This window comes from Salvelinus alpinus, chromosome 17 (genome assembly GCF_045679555.1).
Source record: "Salvelinus alpinus chromosome 17, SLU_Salpinus.1, whole genome shotgun sequence".
In the NCBI taxonomy this organism is placed as follows: Eukaryota; Metazoa; Chordata; class Actinopteri; order Salmoniformes; family Salmonidae; genus Salvelinus; species Salvelinus alpinus.
In genome coordinates, this window is record NC_092102.1 from 35865898 (window position 1) to 35891915 (window position 26018).

At 40.4% G+C, this 26018-nt stretch overlaps 1 protein-coding gene across 12 annotated transcripts in view; it reads right to left on the bottom strand.

Moving 5' to 3' along the window:
- The window catches only part of LOC139542852 (membrane-associated guanylate kinase, WW and PDZ domain-containing protein 1-like), a 224618-nt gene extending 198886 nt beyond the window's left edge, over positions 1–25732 (bottom strand). For 8 of the 12 annotated variants that reach the window (XM_071348775.1, XM_071348774.1, XM_071348773.1 and 5 more), the window contains exon 1: positions 24901–25728. In XM_071348775.1, the coding sequence (XP_071204876.1) occupies positions 24901–25198 (298 nt within the window). In that variant the 5' untranslated portion in view covers positions 25199–25728. Of the gene's footprint in view, positions 1–24900 lie in introns of all 12 variants that reach the window. The other 4 variants (XM_071348768.1, XM_071348771.1, XM_071348779.1 and 1 more) reach the window with 2 other exon arrangements.
- Between the last annotated feature and the right edge of the window lie 286 nt (positions 25733–26018).

Here is a 26018-nt window from a genome sequence, read left to right on the forward strand (position 1 = left end):
TTGACAAGGTAATACAAATTGACCACAATACTTAAGTGGCAGTCTTTCTCCAATGTATGTATAATGACATGATCCACAGACATTTTGTACACTAGGGGAGGAGTTAGAGCTTAAAATCGCTAAAAAGGCATAGTGCCTCAAAGAACAAAGAAGTACTTTGCCTTATGTTTTTTGTGTGTTTTGTGTTAAATATCTGCTCAGCCCACATGCTCACACACTCTATACACTGAGTGTACAAAACATTAGGAACACCTTCCTAATATTGGGTTACACCCCATTTTGCCCTCAAAACAGCCTGAATTCATCGGGGCACTCAAACTGGTGTGCCTGGCACCTACTACCATACCCCGTTCAAAGGCACTTAAATATTTTGTCTTTGCCCATTCACCCTCTGAATGCCACACACACAATCCATGTCTCAATTGTCTCAAGGCTTTAAAATCCTTCTTTAACCTGTCTCCTCCCCTTCATCTACACTGATTGAAGTTGACTTAACAGTTGACATCAATAAGGGATCATTTCTTTCACCTGGATTCACCTGGTCAGTATATGTCATGGAGAGAGCAGGTGTTCCTAATGTTTAGTACACCCAGTATATATATGTAATGTAAACAATAACTATGCATTCATATTATGACTCTCCCTTTCCATGGAATGCCCACTGCCCTCATATGACATGTCTGCTAAAATATTTTATATGGTTCTTCAATAATAGACAGAACAGACAAGGTTACCTTTGATTTCATACAAGTAAAGACCAACAAAATACAACGTATTATGTGGAATGTGCACAGGCTTCATGACAGGGCCAAAAAATATATGGTTCTTGAACACTTAAAGAGATTGTAAGCAGATGTGGTTTTCCTGCAAGAGTTACATTAAAAAGAATAGACATTACATTTTTAAAGAGGAGCTGGGTTGGAGAGGCCTATGCTGCCACCTACTGTAGTAACATTAGAGGTGTAGGCATTCTGATAAATAAGAATACACCTTTTCCCTTATATCCCAGCACACGGACCAAGAAGGCCATTTTCTAATGTTGAATTGTACCTAACATGGTGAAAAATAAACATTGATTTCAGAAAAGGATACACGTATGATATGTAATATATACAAAACCTTGCAGAAAGCCTATCTAACTGACAAAAAAATAACTATTGGAATCAAGACTGATATAAGCAAATATAAAGGGACTGTTGGAACATAACTAATGAAATTACAGTTAACAAAAAATGTATTTATACAAGAGGCAAAATGCACAAATTCTACAGAACAATGGCAGAGTCATGTCTGTCATGACTGTCCTGTGAGGATCAGAATTGGTCAGATCAGACTGGTGGGGGGTGACAGTAACCAGGCTGCTCTCCTTCCCACAGAGGAAAGAAAGGGAGCTGCCATTCACACTTGGTCATAAATTAAGCAGGGGGAATTTCTCTCTTTACCCTTTTGTATCAACTGAAGGAATGTTCTTTTGTCTCCAGAGACCTTTGCCCGCCCAAAACTCTAACGTCCAAAAAGTGGATAATGGAACAATAATTCTAACATAAAGAATTTGGGGAATGGTCAGTGGGGAGATGTAGAAAACTAATGTCATATTGTTTTTAATTTTGTGATGTTTTAAAAACTGTATGGACCAAATACTGTAACTTGGAAATGATACCCCCTTTATCTGTCAAGTGTTCATCCAATATTTTGCGAATACAATATGAAAAATTATGAAAATTGTTTTGTTAAGATTGGAATGTGATTTTAGTTCTCTAATAAGAAAATTGTTTTTGAGAATACCTTGCACAGTAACTAGCCACGCCCCGAATGAGGTCAGAAGAGCATGTCAGTGTGATGGAACCGCCCTTTTCGACCAGAGTGCTTAAAAGGACTGGCTAAGAATTAACATATCAGACCAGGAAACATGAGGCGGGTAGATTCATATTGGAAATGGTTGAAACATTGAACCTCAGCATGAGGTGAAGAAATAAACTCACCTTCCTTTAGACCAGAGAAACGAAGAGCTGCAGCTCATGTCCATAGTGGTCCGAATCCTGAATACCAACACGAGGAGGAAGACGTGAGAAGCTCATCTCAGACAATCACTGGTACAGCTGATTAGATGTCTTAAGTCAGATATCAAGAAAAGCAAATCTAAGTGAGACTATCCTACTAAGCTCATCCAGAACGGGAACCGTTGTCATGGCTGGTTATCTTCCAGAGTCAACAACAGTGGAAGACGGGAAAAAGGAGACCTGTTTCAGACAATCAGATTCATACAGCTGGAAGGCCAACAACTTTCCGAGAAGGCTTGGTTCCGACCAAGATAAACGTCGAACGGCATTCAACACGTAAATACATTCATTGTTTCTTATTCCAAACAGGCGGCTGTTCGAGTGCAAGGTTTATGATTAATGTGAGGACAGTCCTAGAATGTATCCACAACAAGTGTCCCTTTCTCTCTCTCTCTCTCTCTCTCTCTTCCCCCTCTCCATCTATGTTGTAACAAGCCATCATACCTTGTCAGTCCACTAGGGACCTTTGTCTCATTTAAGTGTGTATCTGTATTCTGTGTTATTATTTAATTAGCTAGTAAATACATAATTAAACCAATTTGTGTAGTACTGAATCATGAGCAAGACTGGGGTTTTTGCAGATCCAAGAAGGTTATGATTAATATGTTGACTGTGTTATGGATGTTATTGGTAAAGAGCTTATAGAGTTTAATTCGGGAGATGTAAACTCTCTAAACAACTTCTTTCGTGGTGACCCAAATCCTAATGAGTTAATTGTTACATGACTGACTTGCCTAGTTAAATAAAGGTTAAATAAAATAATAATAATAATAATTGTTACATGATTAATTTAATTTGGTAACAATTAAACATAGTTAGTGGATTAAATAAATAACAGTCATCAGATTAATGAAAGTAAAGTCACGATATGTCTTAACCCCCTAGAGTCGATGTACGCGCCCCTGTAGAAATCGAATTATCATAATAAAAAATCCCCATGCAAGTCTGACAGTTTAAGACAGAGATATCTGTTTTTCTGCATTGGATGCCGATGTCACACTTCCGCATCTGAGGTGAAAGGTGACAGAGATAGACCAAAAATTGGTCTTCTCACAAAATTGTCTGTGGCGTCCGAACGGTTTGACCCCAACAAGCGTCTTAGGACTTGTCTGAAGTCGGTACAGGTGATCTACCAACTTCTGTTTGTAGCGTTCAAACAGTTTGGGCTACACACTAATATGACCCCTCTTTGGAAAGGTGAGACTCTCAAAAACACGTACATGGTGGTTTTGTCCTAGGACGCCCCACAGGCCTCACAAGACTCGTCTGAAGGTCCCATGGTATCGCTTAAGTAGAATATAGAATATTTAGTGCCAAAAATAAGCGGTGAAATACACGTAACAAATAAAATAACAAATGTTTCCTGATCTTTCTTATATCTCTCAGATATAGAACAGACACTTCCGGACAAACTTCCTTTCGAGTTTTTGGGGGGACCAACAGTTGTTTCATGTAGTGAATCTGTTATTCAATGCATTTGTATGATAAATAAATTGTTTTTCATCAAATAATTGTTTTATATATATTTTTTTTATACTTCAAGGGGTCTTAAAATTCGAAATAAAATAGCCAAATGATCCTTGGTATGACCTTAAAAAATTCCATATAGCGTAGCAGAACCCCGCCCCATTTATGGGTTAAGTGTAAAACATTTACATTTAAGTCATTTAGCTGACGCTCTTATCCAGAGCGACTTACAAATTGGAAAGTTCATACATATTCATCCTGGTCACCCTGTGGGGAATGAACCCACAACCCTGGCGTTGCAAGCGCCATGCTCTACCAACTGAGCCACACGGGACCACTAAAACTAACAAAGGACTCAATAATTGATACCTCCTGGGAATGCTATTAAGTCCAAAAGTTATTGTCGGAGTTAGAGTTGGCTGTCAGAAGTTTTACAATATAAGTTTACTTTTAATCTGTCTATCAAGACATGCCATATGAGGGTGCTGTGAAATACCCAATGGGGTGGACCAAACTTTTCTCATCAATGATTTTGAAAAAAAAATCCACTTAAAAACTGGAAATCAAATTATCCTCCATCATTACGACAGTAGATGAATCAAATGTATTATTATTTAAATATTGAAAAGTTGTGGGCTACGGAGAAAAAAATAACATTTCAAATTGATGCCATATGGCATAGAGTGCTTGCAACAAGCATTGGAAACTACCAGGGGATGAAGGATGAGGGGGAGTGTGGTTGTGTGGTTGTGAGACATATGTGATGTGTATGGTTCCGGTGGGAACATGTGGGTCTGAGCAGGTGTGATGTGTATATGGTTCCGTTGGGAAAATGTGGGTCTGAGCAGGTGTGATGTCATTGATGTTTGTTGAAAGTTGTGTGCATCTGTTGTCTGCGTTATCTTTTCTTCATGCATAGTTGTTATTTAAAAAAACGAAATAACTAATAACATTTAAAGAAATAACAATGAGTGAACTGATGCACAAGCATCACTGCCCAATAGTGGCTGGCTAGAGCCCCCAATCAGGCAGTGTTAAGCAGTCTGATGAACATGATTTTAGGCAGCACAGAACGCAGGGAGCTGGGTCTGCTCTGAAACAGATGGGCATGAAGAGTGTGTCATTACGTAGGCAGCTGATTCTCTCTCTCCCTCTCTCTCTCTGCTGCTGGCCAGCGCCATAGATAAACAGATAAACCGGCGTCTGCCAGGAACTTCCTGAAGGTGTAGCATGATGTGTGTTAAAGGAATGTAGGCAACATACAGTACAGCACAGTACAGTACCGTACATGGGATGTGCATACGGCAACAGCCCTAAGGATGTAGATCATTCTGTTTCGTGGATGAAATGAGGACAGATAGCACCATATCATGTCATAAGCTCAATGTGCATGTGAACTGCATACCACAGGAGCTGAAGTCATTTATAGGTGTTTAACCACTTCTGTGCAGGCCAGAGTATAGGTAACCATGCTGAGTACATTTGGGTCCCCACTCTGTAATCTTACATCAGATTAAAGCTATATTTCTTGCAGTAGGGTTTGGTTGAGCAAATTAATCAACCATTATTAAAGCAGTTATTACTCTAAACAAATGCATATTGCAGTGAAATATCTGTGGTCTGGTCACAGGAATGGAGAGAACCATAGACACTCAGTCATTACCTTCATGAGTCAAGTGAGAGTAGGATCTCTCCAGTGGGCTGCTATGGAAGTGGCACTGTGGCCCATTTCTAATATGTCTGTAAGAGAGAGAGTGTGTGTGCGTGTGTGTGAGCTTGTGTGAGCAGACAAACAGTGCCAGGCCGACTACGCAGACTCCCTGTGGGTTAACACATGTTTCTGCAGTACAGGAGACAACACAGACCTCTCCATCCATCTCCCACTGTGGACAACACTGCAGCTGCTCTGCATGGAATACAGATGGGACAGAGTCTGAGAACGGTACAATTAGCCAATATACTAAACTTGTTCTTTGATTGAGAGGCTTTGGAATGTTTGATGAGGACAAGGTGGGAAGAAGATTGTAGCTTACATTACTCTTCACTACATTACTGGCTTATATTTATCTTCTGTGGAGGATATGTGGGTTTGGACTTTGAGTAAGGTCAGGGGACTGAGAGTTTGCTTTGATACTTTTTGTGTAATCATGCCTGGAGGAGATACAAGGGGGAGTGAGACTAAAAGGAGATTCTGAAAAGTTTGAGAAGATGAGAATCACTCGGCTGGAGGCCTGGACTCAACAGAAATTTAGGAATAATTTAAAAAATTGTTCAGACATCAGATGATTTCAAGATTACACAGAGGAAGTAAATTATAAAATATATTTGTGCTGATTAACAATCCAGATCATGCTGTATATATCAAATTTGTTTCTAATTGTGAATGGTCTTTATTCATGAGTGTGGTTGCTGCAGTCACAGTCTGAACGCACCAGCCCTTTCCTCTCACCTTCCACCGTACCCAACTCACTGTTCCAATACCTGCGGACAGATCTCTATCATACTGAAAAATATATATAAATGCAACATGCAACAATTTCAAAGATTTTACTGAGTTACAGTTCATTTAATGAAATCAGTCAATTGAAATGAATTCATTAGGCCATAATATATGGATTTCACATGACTGGGAATACAGATATGCATCTGTTGGTCACAGATACCTTAAAAAAAAGGTAGGGGCGTGGATCTGAAAACCAGTCAGTATCTGGTGTGACCACTATTTTCCTCATGCAGCGGGACACATCTCCTTCGCATAGAGTTGATCAGGCTGTTGATTGTGGCCTGTGGAATGTTGTCCCATTCCTTTTCAATGGCTGTGCGAAGTTGCTGGATGTTGTTGGGAACTGGAACACGCTATCGTACACATCGATCCAAAACATACCAAACAGGCTCAATGGGTGACATGTCTGGTGAGTATGCAGGCCATGGAAGAACTGGGACATGTTCAGTTTACAGGAATTGTGTACAGATCCTTGTGACATGGGGCCGTGCATTATCATGCTGAAACATGAGGTGATGGCGGCGGATGAATGGCACGACAATGGGCCTCAGGATCTCATCAAGGTATCTCTGTGCATTCAAATTGCCATCGATAAAATGCAATTGTGTTCGTTGTCCATAGCTTATGCCTGCCCATACCATAACCCCAACCTCCACCATGGGGCACTCTGTTGACAACGTTGTCATCAGCAAACCGCTCGCCCACACAACGCCATACATGTGGTCTGTGGTTGTGAGGCAGTCCGGTTGGATGTACTGCCAAATTCTCTAAAATGACATTGGAGGCGGATTATGGTTGAGGAATGAACATTCAGTTCTCTGGCAACAGCTCTGATGGACATCCCTGCAGTCAGCATGCCAACTGCACCATCCTTTAAAACTTGAGACATCTGTCATGTGTTGTGTGACAAAATTGCACATTTTAGAGTGGCCTTTTATTGTCCCCAGGACAAGGTGCACCTGTGTAATTATCATGCTGTTTAATCAGCTTCTTGATATGCCACACATGTCAGGTGGATGGATTATCTTGGCTATGGAAAAAATGCTCACTAACGGATGAGAGAATAAAGCTCTTTGTGCGTAACGAACATTTTGGGATCTTTTATTTTATCTCATGAAACATGGGACCAACATTTAACATGTTGCATTTATATTTTTGTTCAGTGTACATGACCTATTGTGTTAGCTTCCTCACTTCCTTCCTTCCGTCTCATGGTTCTGCCCCCCTTTCATTGCCGATCCCAAGGCTGCTCCATGCATACTGTAGGTTTGAAATCAGTTTCCCTGTGTCTACTGAGTCTGGGTGTCACGATCGTCGTATGAGTGAGACCAAGGCGCAGCGTGAGTAGAGTTCCACATATTTTTAATAAACTGAAAACTCACCAAAACAAAACAATAAAGCACAAACAAAACACTATACAAAATAGTGCTGACAGGCAACTACACATAGTCAAGTTCCCACAAACACAAAAGGGAATTGGCTACCTAAATATGATCCCCAATCAGAGACAACGATAAACAGCTGTCTCTGATTGGGAACCATATCAGGCCAACATAGACATACAAAAACCCTAGATGACCCACCCTAGTCACTATCACGCCCCAACCAACACAGAGAAAAACAGCTTACTATGGTCAGTGCGTGACACTGGGCTGGTCTCAGTTTACACAGAAACGAACAGACACAGACAGACACAGACAGACACACACCTCAGTCAATTCAGTCCCATTCAAAATCATATTTTCTCTAACCCTAAACCTAACCCTAACGTTAACCTTAACCTTAACCTTAACCCTAACCCTAACCTTAACCCCAAAACCTAACCTTAACCCTAACCCTAAACATAACCCTAACTCCTAACCCTAAAATTAATTCTAACCCTAACACTAATTCTAACCTTAACCCTAAACCCCCTAGAAATAGCATTTGACCTTGTGTTGACTAACAAAATGTCCACAGTTGGTCAAATGTTTGTTTAATTTACTATTCTTGTGGGGACTTCTGGTCCCCACAAGTATAGTTAAACACGTCCACACACAGAGAGATCCTGGCTATTCCTTTGAAGCTGTCTGTCTCATTGAAGCCTACTTATTACAGTCTCAGTGGGTCTGTGGTGTTCCTTTGTTAGCAGACAGACTGGCTCAAACATACAGGCTCAACATTCCGGACATCTGAGATGCCTGCTAGACTGGTTGAAACTGCACAGAAAGGAGAGACAGAGAGGTGAAGAGAGAGGTTACAGAGAGAGAGAGCGCCTCAAAACCTAATGTATACCTGGCCCACCACTCCACCCTGGACTTGAACAGCCTTTGCGACCTAAGAGGTATGTATCAGATGCTCAACATAATCTGCTCACACCTACTGTAATGGTCCTTTACCTAAACCACACAAAAACTACATGAGACACTATGGAACACAAAGCTTTAACTATCTCATCCTGGAATATACAAAGTCTGAGGTCATCTGTCTTTGGCCTAAAGAGCAGGAACCCAGACTTCAAAGAAATTGGAAATACCGACATTGTCATCTTACAAGAAACATGGTATAAAGGAAACGGACTCACTGGTTTGCTCTCTAGGTTACAGAGAGCTGGTAGTCCCATCTACAAAACTACCAGGTGTGAAACAGGGAAAAGGGGTATGCTAATTTGGTATAGAGCAGACCTAACCCAATCTATTAAATTAGTCAAAACAGGAACATATTACATCTGGCTAGAAATGAGTAAGGAAATGATCTCAACAGAGGAAAATGTCCTCCTGTGTGCCACCTATATCCCTCCAATAGAATCCCCATACTTTAACGATGACAGCTTCTCCATCCTGGAGGGGGAGATCAACAATTTCCAGGCTCAGGGACATGTACTAGTCCGTGGCGACCTAAATGCCAGAAATGGACCCAACAACCTCAGCACACAGGGGGACAACATGTGCTTGGAGGCGACAGCATTCCCTCCCCCATATGCCCCCTAGACACAACTACGATAACATAACCAACAAAAACGGATCACAACTCCTGCAGCTCTGTCTGACACTGTACATAGTCAATGTGTCACGGCCGTTGGAAAAAGAGGACCAAGGTGCAGCGTGGTGAGCGTACATTTTCTCTTTATTTCGAAATGACGCTGACAAAACAATAAACAATACAAAATAAACCGTGAAGCTCAAATGTGCCCTAAACAAAGTCAACTTCCCACAAAGACAGGTGGGAAAAAAGGCTACCTAAGTATGGTTCCCAATCAGAGACAACGATAGACAGCTGTCCCTGATTGAGAACCATACCCGGCCAATACATAGAAATAGAAAATCATAGAAACACAAAACATAGAATGCCCACCCCATTTCACGCCCTGACCGAACAAATATAGACATAAAAAGGATCTCTAAGGTCAGGGCGTGACACAATGGTAGGCTTCGAGGGGACTCCTATGGTAGGTACACCTATAGGTCATCTCTTGGCAGTAGTACTGACTACTTTATCACTGACCTCAACCCAGAGTCTCTTAGAGTGTTCACAGTCAGTCCACTGACACCCCTATCAGATCACAAATTCAATCCCTTCTAGACAATTTCCTGGACAAAAGGTTTCAATGTAATAGTGAAGGTGTAAACTTGACAGAAGAAAACCTAAACAGTATATTTGACCTCTCAGCTTCCCTATCAAATCTAAAAATGTCAAGCAGACATCCTAAGAAAATTAACAACAATGACAAATGACAAAACATAGAGACCCAGAAAACCTGAGCCTACGCCTTCACTATGGCGAATCACTAAAACAATACAGAAATATACCATGTAAAAAGTAGGAACAGCACGTCAGAAATCAGCTCAATGTAATTGAAGAATCCATAGAATTTAACCACCTCTGGGAAGATTGGAAAACTCTAAACAAACAACAACACGAAGAGTTATCTCCCAAAACGGAGATGCATGGATAACCACTTCTCCAATATTTTTGGCTCTATAACAAAGAACAAAGAACAAACAGCAAAAACATATACATGATCGAATACAAATCTTAGAATCAACTATTAAAGACTACATGAACCCACAGGATTCTCCAATTACATTGAATGAACTACAGGACAAAATACAAACCCTCCAACCCAAAAAGGCCTGTGGAGTTGATGGTATCCTAATTTAAATGATCAAATATACAGACCCCAGATTCCAATTGGCTATACTTAACATCATCCTCAGCTCGGTCATCTTCCCCAATATTTAGGACCGAGGACTGATCACCCCAATCCACAAAAGTTGAGACAAATTTGACCCCAATAACTACCGAGGGATATGGGTCAACAGCAACCTTGGGAAAATCCTCTGCATCATCAGTAACAGCAGACTCAGACTTTCCTCAGCGAAAACAATGAACTGAGCAATGTCAAATTGGCTTTTTACCAAAGTATTGTCGTGACGTGACTCTCATTAATGTGATGACTGTTATTTATCGAATAATTACCTACTATGTTTAATTGTTACTGGATTAAATTAATCATGTAACAATTAACTAATTCGAAATTTGGGGCACCACGGGAGAAGCTGTTTACAGAGTTATCGACTCCCGAATTAACTCAAGAATAAATATATATATCGATAACAGTCACTAATTAATAATTTTCTCATATCAGTCTCATTCTGAACGTCGCAGACTTCGTGAATCTGCACAAACCCGAGTCTTACTAATCATTCCATACCACACAAATTGATTTAATTATTTATTTACTAACAAACTAAATGATAACACAGGATACACACACACAGTATAGGTTATTGACTAGAAACTTAATACGGTTTTCAACAGGTCCCTAGCGGACTAACACAATATGACACTTGTTACACAAGATGGAGAGTTAAAGAGAGAGAGAGAAAGTGAGAGAGAAAGAAAAGAAACACTAGGATACATTTGGGAACTACGCTCACAGTAACCCTTATACCTTCCCCCGAACTGCCGCTCTTTTGGGTAAGAAGTAATACATGTATTTACGTGTTGAAGGTCTTCATCGGTTATATCTGTTGGGCACAGGCCTTCGTGGTTCCACTTTGTGAGAAGGGTTCGATTGGGCCTTCTTCTTCGGATGGCCTTCTCCTTCTTTCTCAGGTGTAAGACTCTGATTGTCCACAAGAGGTCACAATGTCCTTCTTCTTAGTTGTCTGTTTACTTGTACTCGTTCTGCAAGAGTGGTCTTTTGAGGATGGCTAATCAGCTGTGTCGAATATCCCCAGAGTGGTGATGAGAGCAGTGTAGCTGACGATGATCTGAAGAGAATAACCGGATGGTCCTACTTAAATTCACTTTCTTAGATACAGTACTTAGAACGGTTACTCAACCGTAGTATTGATTGTTAAGAGGTTCCTTTGTCTTCTTCAACCTTGTGTTTAGTTCCAGGGTCATGACTAAAGTAGACATAGCTGCAGCTTGTGGTCCGTTTAGTCTGATATGTTCATTCTTAGCTCAATCTTTTATACCCTTGGGTAAAAAGGGGGCGTTTTCATCACACTGACACGCTCTCTGGGCTTCCTGGGGCGTGGCTAGTTATGAGGCAAAGTATCCTAATTACTATGATCTTGTTAGAGAACTAAAATAACAATCCTAATGTCACAAAAACATTCTCTTCACCCTTGATATTTTCTACACCACGCAAAGGATGTAAACCTGATAAACCTAGTGTAAAAGCTCCTTGGGTTACAATGTTTTCGTTATAACGTCTTTATATAATGACATAATGACATCACAACATAGACATTAATTGTCCATATTCCATTTCTCATCATTCCCAACACTCAAATGTTAAAATATATTGTCCCAGTGTTCATTGTTTGATGTTGAAGTTTTGGGTGGCAAACTCTCCTATAACAAAAAGACATTCCATTCAACCATACTAGAGACCAGAAAAGAGTCGTCTGCTGCATTAGAATTTACGATCGATGTGAAGTGCCATAAAACCCCCACATCAATCCCCCCCCCCCCCCCCCCCCCGAGAGGGCTCTGTATACGCTGATCCACTGTCCTGATCTTTGAATCCTCACAGGAGAATCATGACAATATCATACGACAGACCACGTATTCACCCTGCACACCCTAAGTGGCAAGCAAACAAAACAAAACAAAGGCAAAGTCTTCTCATGCTTTGTTGATTTCAAAAAAGGTTTTGACTCAATTTGGCATGAGGGTCTGCTACACAAATTGATTGAAAGTGGTGTTGGGGAAAAACATACAACATAATAAAATCTATGTACACAAACAACAAGTGTATGGTTAAAATAGGCAAAAAACACACATATTTCTTTCCACAGGGCCCGGGATGTGAGACAGGGATGCAGCTTAAGCCACACCCTCTTCAATATATATGTCAACAAATTGGCGAGGGCACTAGAACAGTCTGCAGCACCCGGCCTCACCCTACTAGAATCTGAAGTCAAATGTCTACTATTTGCTGATGATCTGGTGCTTCTGTCCCCAACCAAGGAGGGCCTACAGCAGCACCTAGATCTTCAGCACAGATTCTGTCAGACCTTGGCCCTGACAGTAAATCTCAATAAGACAAAAATAATGGTGTTCCAAAAAATACACAAATACAAATTCCATCTAGACACCGTTGCCCTAGAGCACACAAAAACTTTACACACCTCGGCCTAAACATCAGCGCCACAAGTAACTTCCACAAAGCTGTGAACGATCTGAGAGACAAGGCAAGGAGAGCCTTCTATGCCATCAAAGGGAACATAACATTTGACATACCAATTAGGATCTGGCAAAAATACTTGAATCAGTTACAGAACCCATTGCCCTTTATGGTTGTGAAGTATGGGGTCCGTTCACCAACAAAGAATTCACAAAATGGGACAAACACCAAATTGAGACTGCATGCATAATTCTACAAAAATATCCTATGTGTACAACGTAAAACACCAAACAAAATGCATGCAGAGCAGAATTAGGCACATACCTGCTAATTATCAAAATCCAGAAAAGAGCAGTTAAATTCTACAACCATCTATAAGGAAGCGATTCCCAAACCTTCCATAACAAAGCCATCACATACAGAGAAATTAACCTGGAGAATAGGGGGAAGCAAGCTTGTCCTGGGGCTCTGTTAACAAACACAAACAGACCACACAGAGCCCCCGGACAGCAACAGAACTCCCGAGTGGCGCAGCAGTCTAAGGCACTGCATCTCAGTGCAAGCGGCGTCACTACAGCTCCTGGTTTGAATCAAGGCTGTATCACATCCGGCTTGGATTGGGAGTCCCATAGGGCGGCGCACAATTAGCCCAGCATCGTTCGGGTTTGGCCAGAGTAGGCCGTCATTGTAAATAAATAAAAATTCTTAACTGTCTTGCCTACTTAAATAAAGGTTAAATTAATAAAAAATAAAATATAATTACTTGACACATTGGAAAGAACTAACAAAAAAACAGAGCACAAAATAAAATGCTATTTGGCCCTAAACAGAGAGTACACAGTGGCAGAATACCTGACCACTGTGACTGACCCAAAATTAAGGAAAGATTTGACTATGTACATATTCCGTGAGCATAGCCTTGCTATTGAGAAAGGCCGCCGAAGGCAGACCTGGCTCTCAAGAGAATACAGGCTATGTGCACACTGCCCACAAAATGAGGTGGAAACTCAGATTACACAGACCCACAAAGAATTAGAAAACAAATCCAATTTTGACAAACTCCCATATCTATTGGGTGAAATACCACAGTGTGCAATCACAGCAGCAAGATTTGTGACCTGTTACAACACTGTATATAGATATAATTTGATTTTTGAAATGTTTTTATTCTTTTTGAACTTTTTTTTTGTGTAATGTGCATATGTTTCCCATGCCAAGAAAGACCCTTAAATTGAAATTGAATTGAGAGAGAGACAATTGCTATGGGTTGAGAGAGAGCGAGAGAGAGAGAGAGAGAGAGAGAGAGAGAGAGAGAGAGAGAGAGAGAGAGAGAGAGAGAGAGAGAAAGAGAGAGAGAGAGAGAGAGAGAGAGAGAGAGAGAGAGAGAGAGAGAGAGAGAGAGAGAGAGAGAGAGAGAGAGAGAGAGAGAGAGAGAGAGAGAGAGAGAGAGAGAGAGAGAGAGAGAGAGAGAGAGAGAGAGAGAGAGAGAGAGAATTGCTATGGGTTTTATGGCACAGGCCTTTGACAAGCCTCTCAGGGACATACACGTAGGTTGTAATTAATCAAAACTGATAGAGTCCTCATAGTTAAGCAAATATGAGTACGACTTCACATGCATTCCCAGACCAGTACATCATAGCAGACATCTCTGGATGGGGAGATTTGCATGTCTATTAATGAATACGTGTACAGTATGAAATTACAGTGAGCTATAAAAGTATTGGGACAGTGACACATTGTTTGTTGTTTTGGATCTATACTCCAGCACTTTGGATTTGAAAATATACAATGAATATGAGGTTAAAGTGCATACTGTCAGCTTTAATTTGAGGGTATTTACATCACTTTTTGTACCCCCCCCTCCCCATTTTAGGGGACCAAAAGTCTTGAGAACGAATTCAACTTATATGTGTATTGAAGTAGTCAAAAGTTTTGTGTCACGCCCTGACCTTAGAGAGACATTTTATTTCTCTATTTGGTTAGGTCAGGGTGTGATGTTGGGTGGGCATTCTATGTTTTGTATTTCTGTGTGTTTGGCCGAGTATGGTTCCCAATCAGAGGCAGCTGTCTATCGTTGTCTCTGATTGGGAATCATACTTAGGCAGCCTGTTTTGCCACCTTAGTTGTGGGTAGTTGTCTTTGTTAGTGGCCTGTATAGCCCTAGTAAGCTTCACGTTCGTTTTTGGTGTTTTTTGTTCCCATACCATATCAAATCAAATCAAATCAAATTGTATTTGTCACATACACATGGTTAGCAGATGTTAATGTGAGTGTAGCGAAATGCTTGTGCTTCTAGTTCCAACAATGCAGTAATAACCAACGAGTAATCTAACCTAACAATTCCACAACTACTACCTTATACACACAAGTGTAAAGGGATAAAGAATATGTACATAAAGATATATGAATGAGTGATGGTACAGAACGGCATAGGCAAGATGCAGTAGATGGTATAGAGTACAGTATATACATATGAGATGAGTAATGTAGGGTATGTAAACATTATATTAAGTGGCATTGTTTAAAGTGGCTAGTGATACATTTTTACATACATTTCCATCAATTCCCATTATTAAAGTGGCTGGAGTTGAGTCACTATGTTGGAAGCGGCCACTAAATGTTAGTGGTGGCTGTTTAACAGTCTGATGGCCTTGAGATAGAAGCTGTTTTTCAGTCTCTCGGTTCCTGCTTTGATGCACCTGTACTGACCTCGCCTTCTGGATGATAGCGGGGTGAATTCCTTGCATGCAATGACTACATCCTAACTTGTTGGATGCATTTTTTGGTTATTTTGGTTGTCTTTCAGATAATTTTGTGGCCAAAAAAAATGAATGGGAAAAAATATATTGTGTCATTTTGGAGTCACTTTTATTATAAATAAGAATATAATATGTTTCTAAACACAAATTACATTAATGTGGAAGCTACCATGATTACGGATAATCCTGGATGAAACGTAAATAATGATGAGTGAGAAAGTTTCAGACGCACAAATATCATACATCTGTAACGTGCCATCTGTAAAATCACAAAATGACACTATTTACAAAATAATACATTATTTACCAATAGTTTCTACAGGCCACAAAATAATACTTTATTTACCAATAGTTTCTACAGGCCACAAAATAATACATTATTTACCAATAGCTTCTACAGGCCACAAAATAATACATTATTTACCAATAGTTTCTACAGGCCACAAAATAATACATTATTTACCAATAGTTTCTACAGGCCACAAAATAATACATTATTTACCAATAGTTTCTACAGGCCACAAAATAATACATTATTTACCAATAGTTTCTACAGGCCACAAAATAATACATTATTTACCAATAGCTTCTACAGGCCACAAAATAATACATTATTTACCAATAGTTTCTACAGGCCACAAAATAATACATTATTTACCAATAGCTTCTACAGGCCACAAAATAATACATTATTTACCAATAGTTTCTACAGGCCACAAAATAATACATTATTTACCAATAGCTTCTACAGGCCACAAAATAATACATTATTTACCAATAGTTTCTACAGGCCACAAAATAATACATTATTTACCAATAGTTTCTACAGGCCACAAAATAATACATTATTTACCAATAGTTTCTACAGGCCACAAAATAATACATTATTTACCAATAGCTTCTACAGGCCACAAAATAATACATTATTTACCAATAGCTTCTACAGGCCACAAAATAATACATTATTTACCAATAGCTTCTACAGGCCACAAAATAATACATTATTTACCAATAGTTTCTACAGGCCACAAAATAATACATTATTTACCAATAGTTTCTACAGGCCACAAAATAATACATTATTTACCAATAGTTTCTACAGGCCACAAAATAATACATTATTTACCAATATCTTCTACAGGCCACAAAATAATACATTATTTACCAATAGCTTCTACAGGCCACAAAATAATACATTATTTACCAATAGTTTCTACAGGCCACAAAATAATACATTATTTACCAATAGTTTCTACAGGCCACAAAATAATACATTATTTACCAATAGCTTCTACAGGCCACAAAATAATACATTATTTACCAATAGCTTCTACAGGCCACAAAATAATACATTATTTACCAATAGCTTCTACAGGCCACAAAATAATACATTATTTACCAATAGTTTCTACAGGCCACAAAATAATACTTTATTTACCAATAGTTTCTACAGGCCACAAAATAATACATTATTTACCAATAGTTTCTACAGGCCACAAAATAATACATTATTTACCAATAGTTTCTACAGGCCACAAAATAATACATTATTTACCAATAGTTTCTACAGGCCACAAAATCATCTGAAACACAACCAAAACAAAGAGCAAATGCATCCAACACATATGTAGAGTCAAATTTCTAGTCATTGCATGTAAGGAATAGGGGACCAAATACTTAACCTTTGACAACTTTAAGAAACATATACTGTACAGTACCAGTCAAAAGTTTGGACACACCTACTCATTCAAGTATTTTTCTTTATTTTTACTATTTTCTACATTATAGAATAATAGTGAAGAGATAAAAACTAGGAAATAACACATATGGAATCATGTAGTAACCAAAAAAGTATTAAACAAATCTAAATATATTTTATATTTGAGATTCTTCAAAGTAGCCACCCTTTGCCTTGATGACAGCTTTGCATACTCTTGGCATAATAAAGAAAAACCCTGGAATGAGTAGGTGTGTCCAAACTTTTGACTGGTACTGTATATGTGAATTTGTCCCAAAACCTTTTGTCCCCTAAAATGGGTGGACTATGTACAAAAAGTGCTGTAATTGCTAAACGGTACACCCGAAATGGATCAAAATACCTTGAAATTAAAGCTGACAATCTGCACCTTCATTTCAAATCCAAAATGCTGGAGTACAGCGCTAATACAATGTCCCAAAACCTTTGTAGCTCACTGTATATGAGGTTTTAAAATTCCTACTAGTACAAAGCTGTCTTGTTGTTCAATGACTGTAATTGCTGAATTATGTATAAAACTTTGGTAGCTGTGTCTCTGGATGCAAGGTGATTCTAGACGTGGTGCTATTGCTTTTTATCTTGTTACAGTATATAAAACGTCAGAGTCACAATGCAAATCTGTGAGAACCCAGTGATCGGAGCAGACGCATCGTGTGAGTAAAATTGCATTTTCACTAAGGGTTCCAGGTCGGGGCTGTGTTGTGCACGAGTCCACGAGTGTGTGCATGTGTTTGTGCGTGCCGGCGCGTGTGTAAGACTTGAAACAAAATGAATGAAGTGCCAGTTTTTGGGAAACAGGGCAAGGCAGGCAGGCAGGTGAGCGGGCTGACTAGATGATTCAGTAGAGCGTACCAGGAGAATCCCAGTCCCACTCCCCAGGAATGTCTGGTATTCCTCCCTCCCTGCAGGAGGTTCTGATCCCCCTGGCTGTCTGTGGAGCAGTGCTCAGGCTGGGGTTGCTTGGGCTGGGGGTGGAACTCTTGTGGCTGCTGGGGCTGGAGCTCTAGGTGACCAGGCCCCCCTGACAGCCTGGGAGATAGAGGTTGGACACCTGGCTGATAAAAGAGTAACCAACCACCAAGAATGCAGGTCACTGTCAACCCCAGGGCTGACGGGGTGAGGATGTTTAGGGGGTGAGGAGGGAAGGAGGGAAGGAAGGAGGCCCTGTCAGTACCGTTAGTGGTGGCCAGTAGTAGAAAAAGTATCCAATTGTCATACTTTAGTAAAAGTAAAGATACCTTCGTAGAAAATGACTCAAGTGAAAGTCACCCAGTAAAATACTACTTGAGTAAAAGTCTAAAAGTATTTGATTTTAAATATTCTTAAGTATCAAAAGAAAATGTAATTGCTAAAATGTTCTTAAGTATCAAAAGTAAAAGTAAAAGTATAAATCATTTCAAATCCCTTAAATTAAACCCAAAAAATGTATACAGCTGAAGTCGGAAGTTTACATACACTTAGGTTGGAGTCATTAAAACTAGTTTTTCAACCACTCCACAAATTTCTTGTTAACAAACTATAGTTTTGACAAGTCGGTTAGGACATCTACTTTGTGCATGACACAAGCCATTTTTCCAACAATTGTTTACAGACAGATTATTTCACTTATAATTCACTGTATCACAATTCCAGTGGGTCAGAAGTTTACATACACTAAGTTGACTGTGCCTTTAAATTCCAGAAAATGACGTCATGGCTTTAGAAGCTTCTGATAGGCTAATTTACATAATTTGAGTCAATTGAAGGTGTACCTGTGGATGTATTTCAAGGCCTACCTTCAAACTCACTGCCTCTTTGCTTGACATCATGGGAAAATCAAAAGAAATCAGCCAAGACCTCAGAACAAAATTGGAAACCTCCATAAGTCCGGTTTATCCTTGGGAGCAATTTCCAAATGCCTGAAGGTACCACGTTCATCTGTACAAACAACAGTACACAAGTATAAACACCATGGAACGACACAGCCGTCATACCGCTCAGGAAGGAGACGCGTTCTGTCTCCTAGAGATTAACGTACTTTGGTGCGAAAATTGCAAATCAATCCCAGAACAACAGCAAAGGACCTTGTGAAGATGCTGGAGGAAACAGGTACAAAAGTATCTATATCCACAGTAAAACAAGTCCTATATCAACATAACCTGAAAGGCCGCTCAGCAAGGAAAAAGCCACTGCCCCAAAACCGCCATAAAAAAGGCAGACTACAGTTTGCAACTGCACATGGGGACAAAGATCATACTTTTTGGAGAAATGTCCTCTGGTCTGATGAAACAAAAATAGAACTGTTTGGCCATAATGATCATCATTATGTTTGGAGGAAAAAGGGAGGGGCTTGCAAGCCGAAGAACACCATCCCAACCGTGAAGCACGGGGGTGGCAGCATAATGTTGTGGGGGTGCTTTGCTGCAGGAGGGACTGGTGCACTTCACAAAATAGATGGCATCACGAGGAAGGGAAATTATGTTGATATATTGAAGCAACATCTCAAGACATCAGTCGGGAAGTTAAGTCACAAATGGGTCTTCCAAATGAACAATGACCCCAAGCATTCTTCCAAAGTTGTGGCAAAATGGCTTAAGGACAACAAAGTCAAGATATTGGAGTGGCCATCACAAAGCCCTGACCTCCTATACAACATTTTTGGGCAGAACTGAAAAAAGTGTGTGCGAGCAAGGAGGCCTACAAACCTGACTCAGTTACACGAGTTCTGTCAGGAGGAATGGGCCAAAATTCACCCAACTTATTGTGGGAAGCTTATGGAAGGCTACCTGAAACGTTTGACCCAAGTTAAACAATTTAAAGGTAATGCTACCAAATACTAATTGAGTGTATGTAAACTTCTGACCCACTGGGAATGTGATGAAAGAAATAGAAGCTGAAATAAATTATTCTCTCTACTATTATTCTGACATTTCACACTCCTAAAATAAAGTGGTGATCCTATCTGACCTAAGACAGGGAATTTTTAATAGGGTTAAATGTCAAGAATTGTGAAAAACTGAGTTTAAATGTGTTTGGCTAAGGTGTATGTAAACTTCCGACTTCAACTGTATATTGTTTTGAATGTATGCATAGCCAGGGGAACACCAACATTCAGACATAATTTACAAACTGAGCATGTGTGTTTAGTGAGTCTGCCAGATCAGAGACAGTAGGGATGACCAGAGATGTTCTCTTGATAAGTGTGTGAATTTTCCTGTCCTGCTAAGCATTTAGAATGTAACAAGTACTTTTGGGTGTGTGTTAGAAAATGTATGGAGTAAAAAGTACATTATTTTCATTAGGAATGTAGTGAAGTAAAAGTTGTTCAAAATATAAATAGCAAAGTAAAGTACAGAAACCACAAACAACTACTTAAGTAGTACTTTAAAATTGTTTTACTAAAGTACTTTTACACCACTGGTGGTGGGTGGGGTAGATGAGTTGAAAAACAAGGTAATCTGTTTTTGTCTTTTTATGTTCATAAGTGGTAATTCATTTGAGATCAAAGGTAGAGAAAATGTTACAACATCATTGAGGTCTTCGCCAGGAGTCCAAGGACCAGTTGACTGTCCTTGGTAATAGGTAGTAACATTACTAGCAAGCTGAGTATTTCAATCGTCAATCATGCATAGCAATTTGACACAAACAGGTTTAAAGCTTATTTCCTGCAATTCTATATATTTTGTCATGGGGAGCAGAGAACATTTTGCCATTTTAAAGCAAATTTTCTTCCAATTCTATAAATTTTGCCATGTTTAATGTGTATTCATGTGATATTTGAGTGACTCAAACATTACAACAAAATCTATGGGATAAAAACATTAGCTGACATGAGCTAGTTGATCTGGACATTTTGTATAAATATATCTCTAAGGTATGAAATGACTGACATTACAACAGGAAAACTGATGATGCACTACCCAATTTTGAAATTGCACCTTGTGCGTTTTATTACAACTTTCAAGAGTGAGTTAAAGGAAAAAAGGAACCACTGTTTGGGAAACACTGTGTTAGGCTACAAGTGAAAAGACAGCACTGATGAACGCCTCTCACATGGGAGTTGACTATGACTAACAGTTAGTAGATAAGAGCTGTGCAGGCAGGTCAAAGTCCTCATATTCACTGGTCAGTCTGGGATGACTGAACAACACAGTGAATCACTGTCTCTATGTACATTAGAAGTAGGCTACAGGAATACTGTGAAATGTCAGAAAACCACTGACTTTCTGTTGAGTTTATACAGCCACGGTTTCAGTTATATTCAGATGAAGGTAATACAACTGAAATGATGACGTGAAATGAATCACACTGCAATAAAGAGTAGTGTGCCACTTTGTCTATGTTACATAAGGTCACAGAAGTTGAATGCACTGAGGTGAAAAGGAAATAGAGGAAGAGGAAGAAAATGGAATGGTAAGTTGTTGCAGTATGCACAGTCAGTTTCACCAAACTGGTAAGTTGTTGCAGTATGCACAGTCAGTTTCACCAAACTGGTAAGTTGTTGCAGTATGCACAGTCAGTTTCACCAAACTGGTAAGTTGTTGCAGTATGCACAGTCAGTTTCACCAAACTGGTAAGTTGTTGCAGTATGCACAGTCAGTTTCACCAAACTGGTAAGTTGTTGCAGTATGCACAGTCAGTTTCACCAAACTGGTAAATTGCTGCAGTATGCACAGTCAGTTTCACCAAACTGGTAAGTTGTTGCAGTATGCACAGTCAGTTTCACCAAACTGGTAAGTTGCTGCAATATGCTAATGAGTGCACTGGGTACACCAGCTATGGCTTCTCACTTGCTTGTTTCTGTGTATTAGACACTTTTGTTGCATATGTTTGTTTGCAGAGAACATGAATGACTTAGCCACTCAGAGTGAAGATGTGAATGTTGCAATAATTTCCCACAATGGGGAGAGGGATTAATACTAATGGATACATATACACAACTGAGCACAGTACTTCCTCCACAGCTATTCATTCATGCCCTATTGTACTATTATTTGAATTGGGCCAAGCTCAATTCCCGAGCTAGCAGATATGTTACAAACTTAAGGGATAGGCGCACACACACACACACACACACACACACACACACACACACACACACACACACACACACACACACACACACACACACACACACACACACACACACACACACACACACACACACACACACACAGTACTGTAACTGAGTCAATACCACAGGAATCTCCCTACAATACTTCACCTTAACCACAGGAATCCACTATTCCAAATGAAAAGAAAGACTTGAAGTATAGATTCAGGGGGCTTGCCACTGCATTCATGGGTGAACCTAAGCCTCCCTGTAGCTGTAGGCACCTATGGGCCTTCAGTACCCCACACAGGGACACATTGATAGAGATTCTACCTGCTCAGATGATCTGGGTGCAGTAACAGGATCCCCAGCCACCTGGGGAGGGAGAGATCCGATCTGCCCCCACTGGTCTGGGTATGAGAGTGCAGTGCGTGCTCTATTCCCATGGACCATGCTGGGCCTGGTTTTGCATGGGAACCAACAGGTTAAAGCACAACAGAGCTCTTATCGGTTGCCCAGGTGTAGAGACTGAATATGCTCGTCTCTCATTAGAGTCAAGGGGAATTTGCTGACTCATGTGTGAAGCCGCTGGCAAAGGCATGGAGAAGGCTCTGAGATCTCCTTCGCATTACAGCTCAGCGTTTTGTTTACTCTGTCTGGGTCTCTAGGTTTGATGATACCCTGCTTTGACATGTAAACAAACAGTATGCAGCAATGTTGAGCATCAATTAACATGCTGGTTTATTTGACTACGAAGTTATTTTAAACATTAATTAATTGGCTCTTTCTGGTAATATAGTCTCAGTTGTTATGCAAAATAAATAAGCTGAACAAACCCATGCTCTGCAAACACAGGAGGTGGGCCCTTCCCTAGCATGAAAGGGGCCAGGGGGTTTATGACTGGGCACTGCCTTTACCATGGATACACTAGTGCACTACTCATACAGTACATCAGAGAGATGGTAAACAGTGAAACTAACTTGTTATATAACACAGTTAATGATTTTCCCAGAGAAGTGCTCTTAGAAAATAGTTGATTGTGTGTGTGTGTGTGTGTGTGTGTGTGTGTGTGTGTGTGTGTGTGTGTGTGTGTGTGTGTGTGTGTGTGTGTGTGTGTGTGTGTGTGTGTGTGTGTGTGTGTGTGTGTGTGTGTGTGTGTGTGTGTGTGTGTGTGTGTGTAAACCAGCATGACCAAGGTAATGACAGACAGAATGGTAGTTTCGTGTGTGTGGTAAAACATACCACATACGTCTCAAACGGTATACTACAGTATTTCCACTGACAGGGTGAATCTGGACATTTGGCGTTGGCTCCACATAGTGCTCCCCAGAGCCATGCGTGCTGCTCCCAAACTACCCAACATATCCTGACATGAATGAGACAACAACACACAACATGAAGGCATGCAATGAAAAGTGAAATGTCAAAAAGCAGAAGCACAATGCAAATTGCCCTTTTACTCTCTCTCTCTTCTCTCTCTCTCTCTCTCTCTTCTCACTCTCTCACGCTGTCTCTCTTTCCCCCTCTATACTCTCTCCCTATCTCTCTTTCTCTCTCCCGCTCCCTCTCTTCTCACTCTCTCTCCCTCTCTACTCTCTCCCTGTCTCTCTCTCTCTCTCTCTCTCTCTCTCTCTCTCTCTCTCTCTCTCTCTCTCTCTCTCTCTCTCTCTCTCTCTCTCTCTCTCTCTCTCTCTCTCTCTCTCTCTCTCTCTCTCTCTCTCTCTCTCTCTCTCAGACAGATGTTCAGCAAACCATGGGCAATGGGTCAAGCTCATCTAAGTCCCAGAGAGCTTCCAGAAATAACCCAGTCAGTCGGCCCGCCTGCGAGTGGTGTCTCTCCTAATGAGTACTGCATCTGTCTGCATTACCCACACTTTGCTATGGGACCACAACAACACGCTATTCTCTTACACGACACTGCTCTCTTCCACTGACTGTAACTGAGATGGAGTTAAATTGGCATGAGAATAAAAGAGCGAACTGTAAGATGTAAGACGTAAATTCTGGTTAAGGAAATAAGGAAAGCTGAACAAAGTGTGACTTTTTAAACTCTGAGGAGTTAGAGGGTGCATAATTTGTAAAATGTGGCAGGTGATTGTGTGTAGTCACTGGGCTACACATATCCAGCCAATGTGAGATCCTAATCTCTGACCCTTGGTAGCTTTAGCTCTCCTTGCCAGGCCAGCCACAGACAAACAAAAGCTGGATGACTGTCACAGAGTCTTCATGTCAAGCAGTGATCCTGTTCTGCTGAAAACAAGATGACCAGAGAGTGTCACATTCCGCTGGCCTACTTTACATGGCTGACTGTTGTGTTTCTGTTGTCCCCATGGTTTTATCAGACTCACATCACTTGTCAGCAATAAGAGCATTCTCCTCTGGCCTCTTTCTCTCCTTTGACTATACAGTGTGTGTGTGTGTGTGTGTGTGTGTGTGTGTGTGTGTGTGTGTGTGTGTGTGTGTGTGTGTGTGTGTGTGTGTGTGTGTGTGTGTGTGTGTGTGTGTGTGTGTGTGTGTGTGTGTGTGTGTGTGTGTGTGTGTGTGAGCAAGAGAGAGGCTTTTCAGGACAAGGCCCCCATCCCACCGTTTCCCAGTCTTTCATTGAATAGATTAACAAACGTTTTGTGCAATAAGTCTAATATCTGAACCATATGTGTGCTTGTCTATGTGTTATATAATTACTTTCAAATAGAACAATTACCTTGTCGGACAGTTTTCAACCTGACGGGACCCTTGCAACGATTCATCACAATCAAGACGTCATAGAGTGGCAATCCAGACACCGACAAACCCTCAACTTCCAGCAGTAACTCCCCCTCAGACAGTTGTCCGTTTTTATAAACCAAAACATCCTCTCTAACTTCCCCGATGTATGGAAACTCTCCATTCTCCGCACCGCCGCGCAGCTCCACATTCAGCTCCCCGCGAGCAGCCCGACTCACAGCGCACTCGGTAACTTTGGTGATCCAGTGGTTTTTCTTCTGAATTACTTTTGACATGGTGAAGGATCCAGACGAAAACCGTTAGTTCCATAGGATTATTAAAAAAACAGGTGATACATAACACACACGCTTGCTTTCGAAACACAGAAAACTTTCGGTTGTTTGAACGTGACTCCAGGTTGGATCATTTTCGTTCTTCTTTTAACCTAAGGCATAATGTTCCTCTTGCGCAGCTGTCCGGGCTACACATCCTATTCCCATATTAAGATCAAATACTCAGATGTTGTTGTTGACTTCCCATCTTTAATAACCTGCATGCTATCTTGATCCAAAGAGTTGATCTAATCCGATCTCTAGATTGTCCGCTTTACTTTCACTAATAATAATATATTAGCCTACGCCAATACCCCGCATATGTCTAATCTCCTGCCACAATACTTTTAATCCCACATTTATTATTCAAGAATAGCCTTACAGAAACAGTTACTTTTACCTGTCCTATGAGTTGAGAAAGCTGTTCACTCAGCCCTCTGCGCCTTTAAGCAGGTAGCGTAACAATTTATACTATTTTGTTCCTGCAATCAGGTTCTGCTGATAGTAAATGGAATTCATGCGTCCTGACAGTCTTGACTGCAGCGCACTGGAGAAGGGAAATCCTGAATACACCTATTACAGGGTCCTAATGCTCCACCCTCATATATCTACACACGCATTTCTGCCCTGTAAACCGGATTACATCCGCCCACAGTGTTTATAATCCACTTTAGGACAAGGCTGCACAGTGCACGAATCTAATGACTTGCGAAACTAAAAGGTAGGATCTATTCATAAATCCTCAAACTTTTCTATTTGTAAATTAAACCCTTGAAGTTTGAAC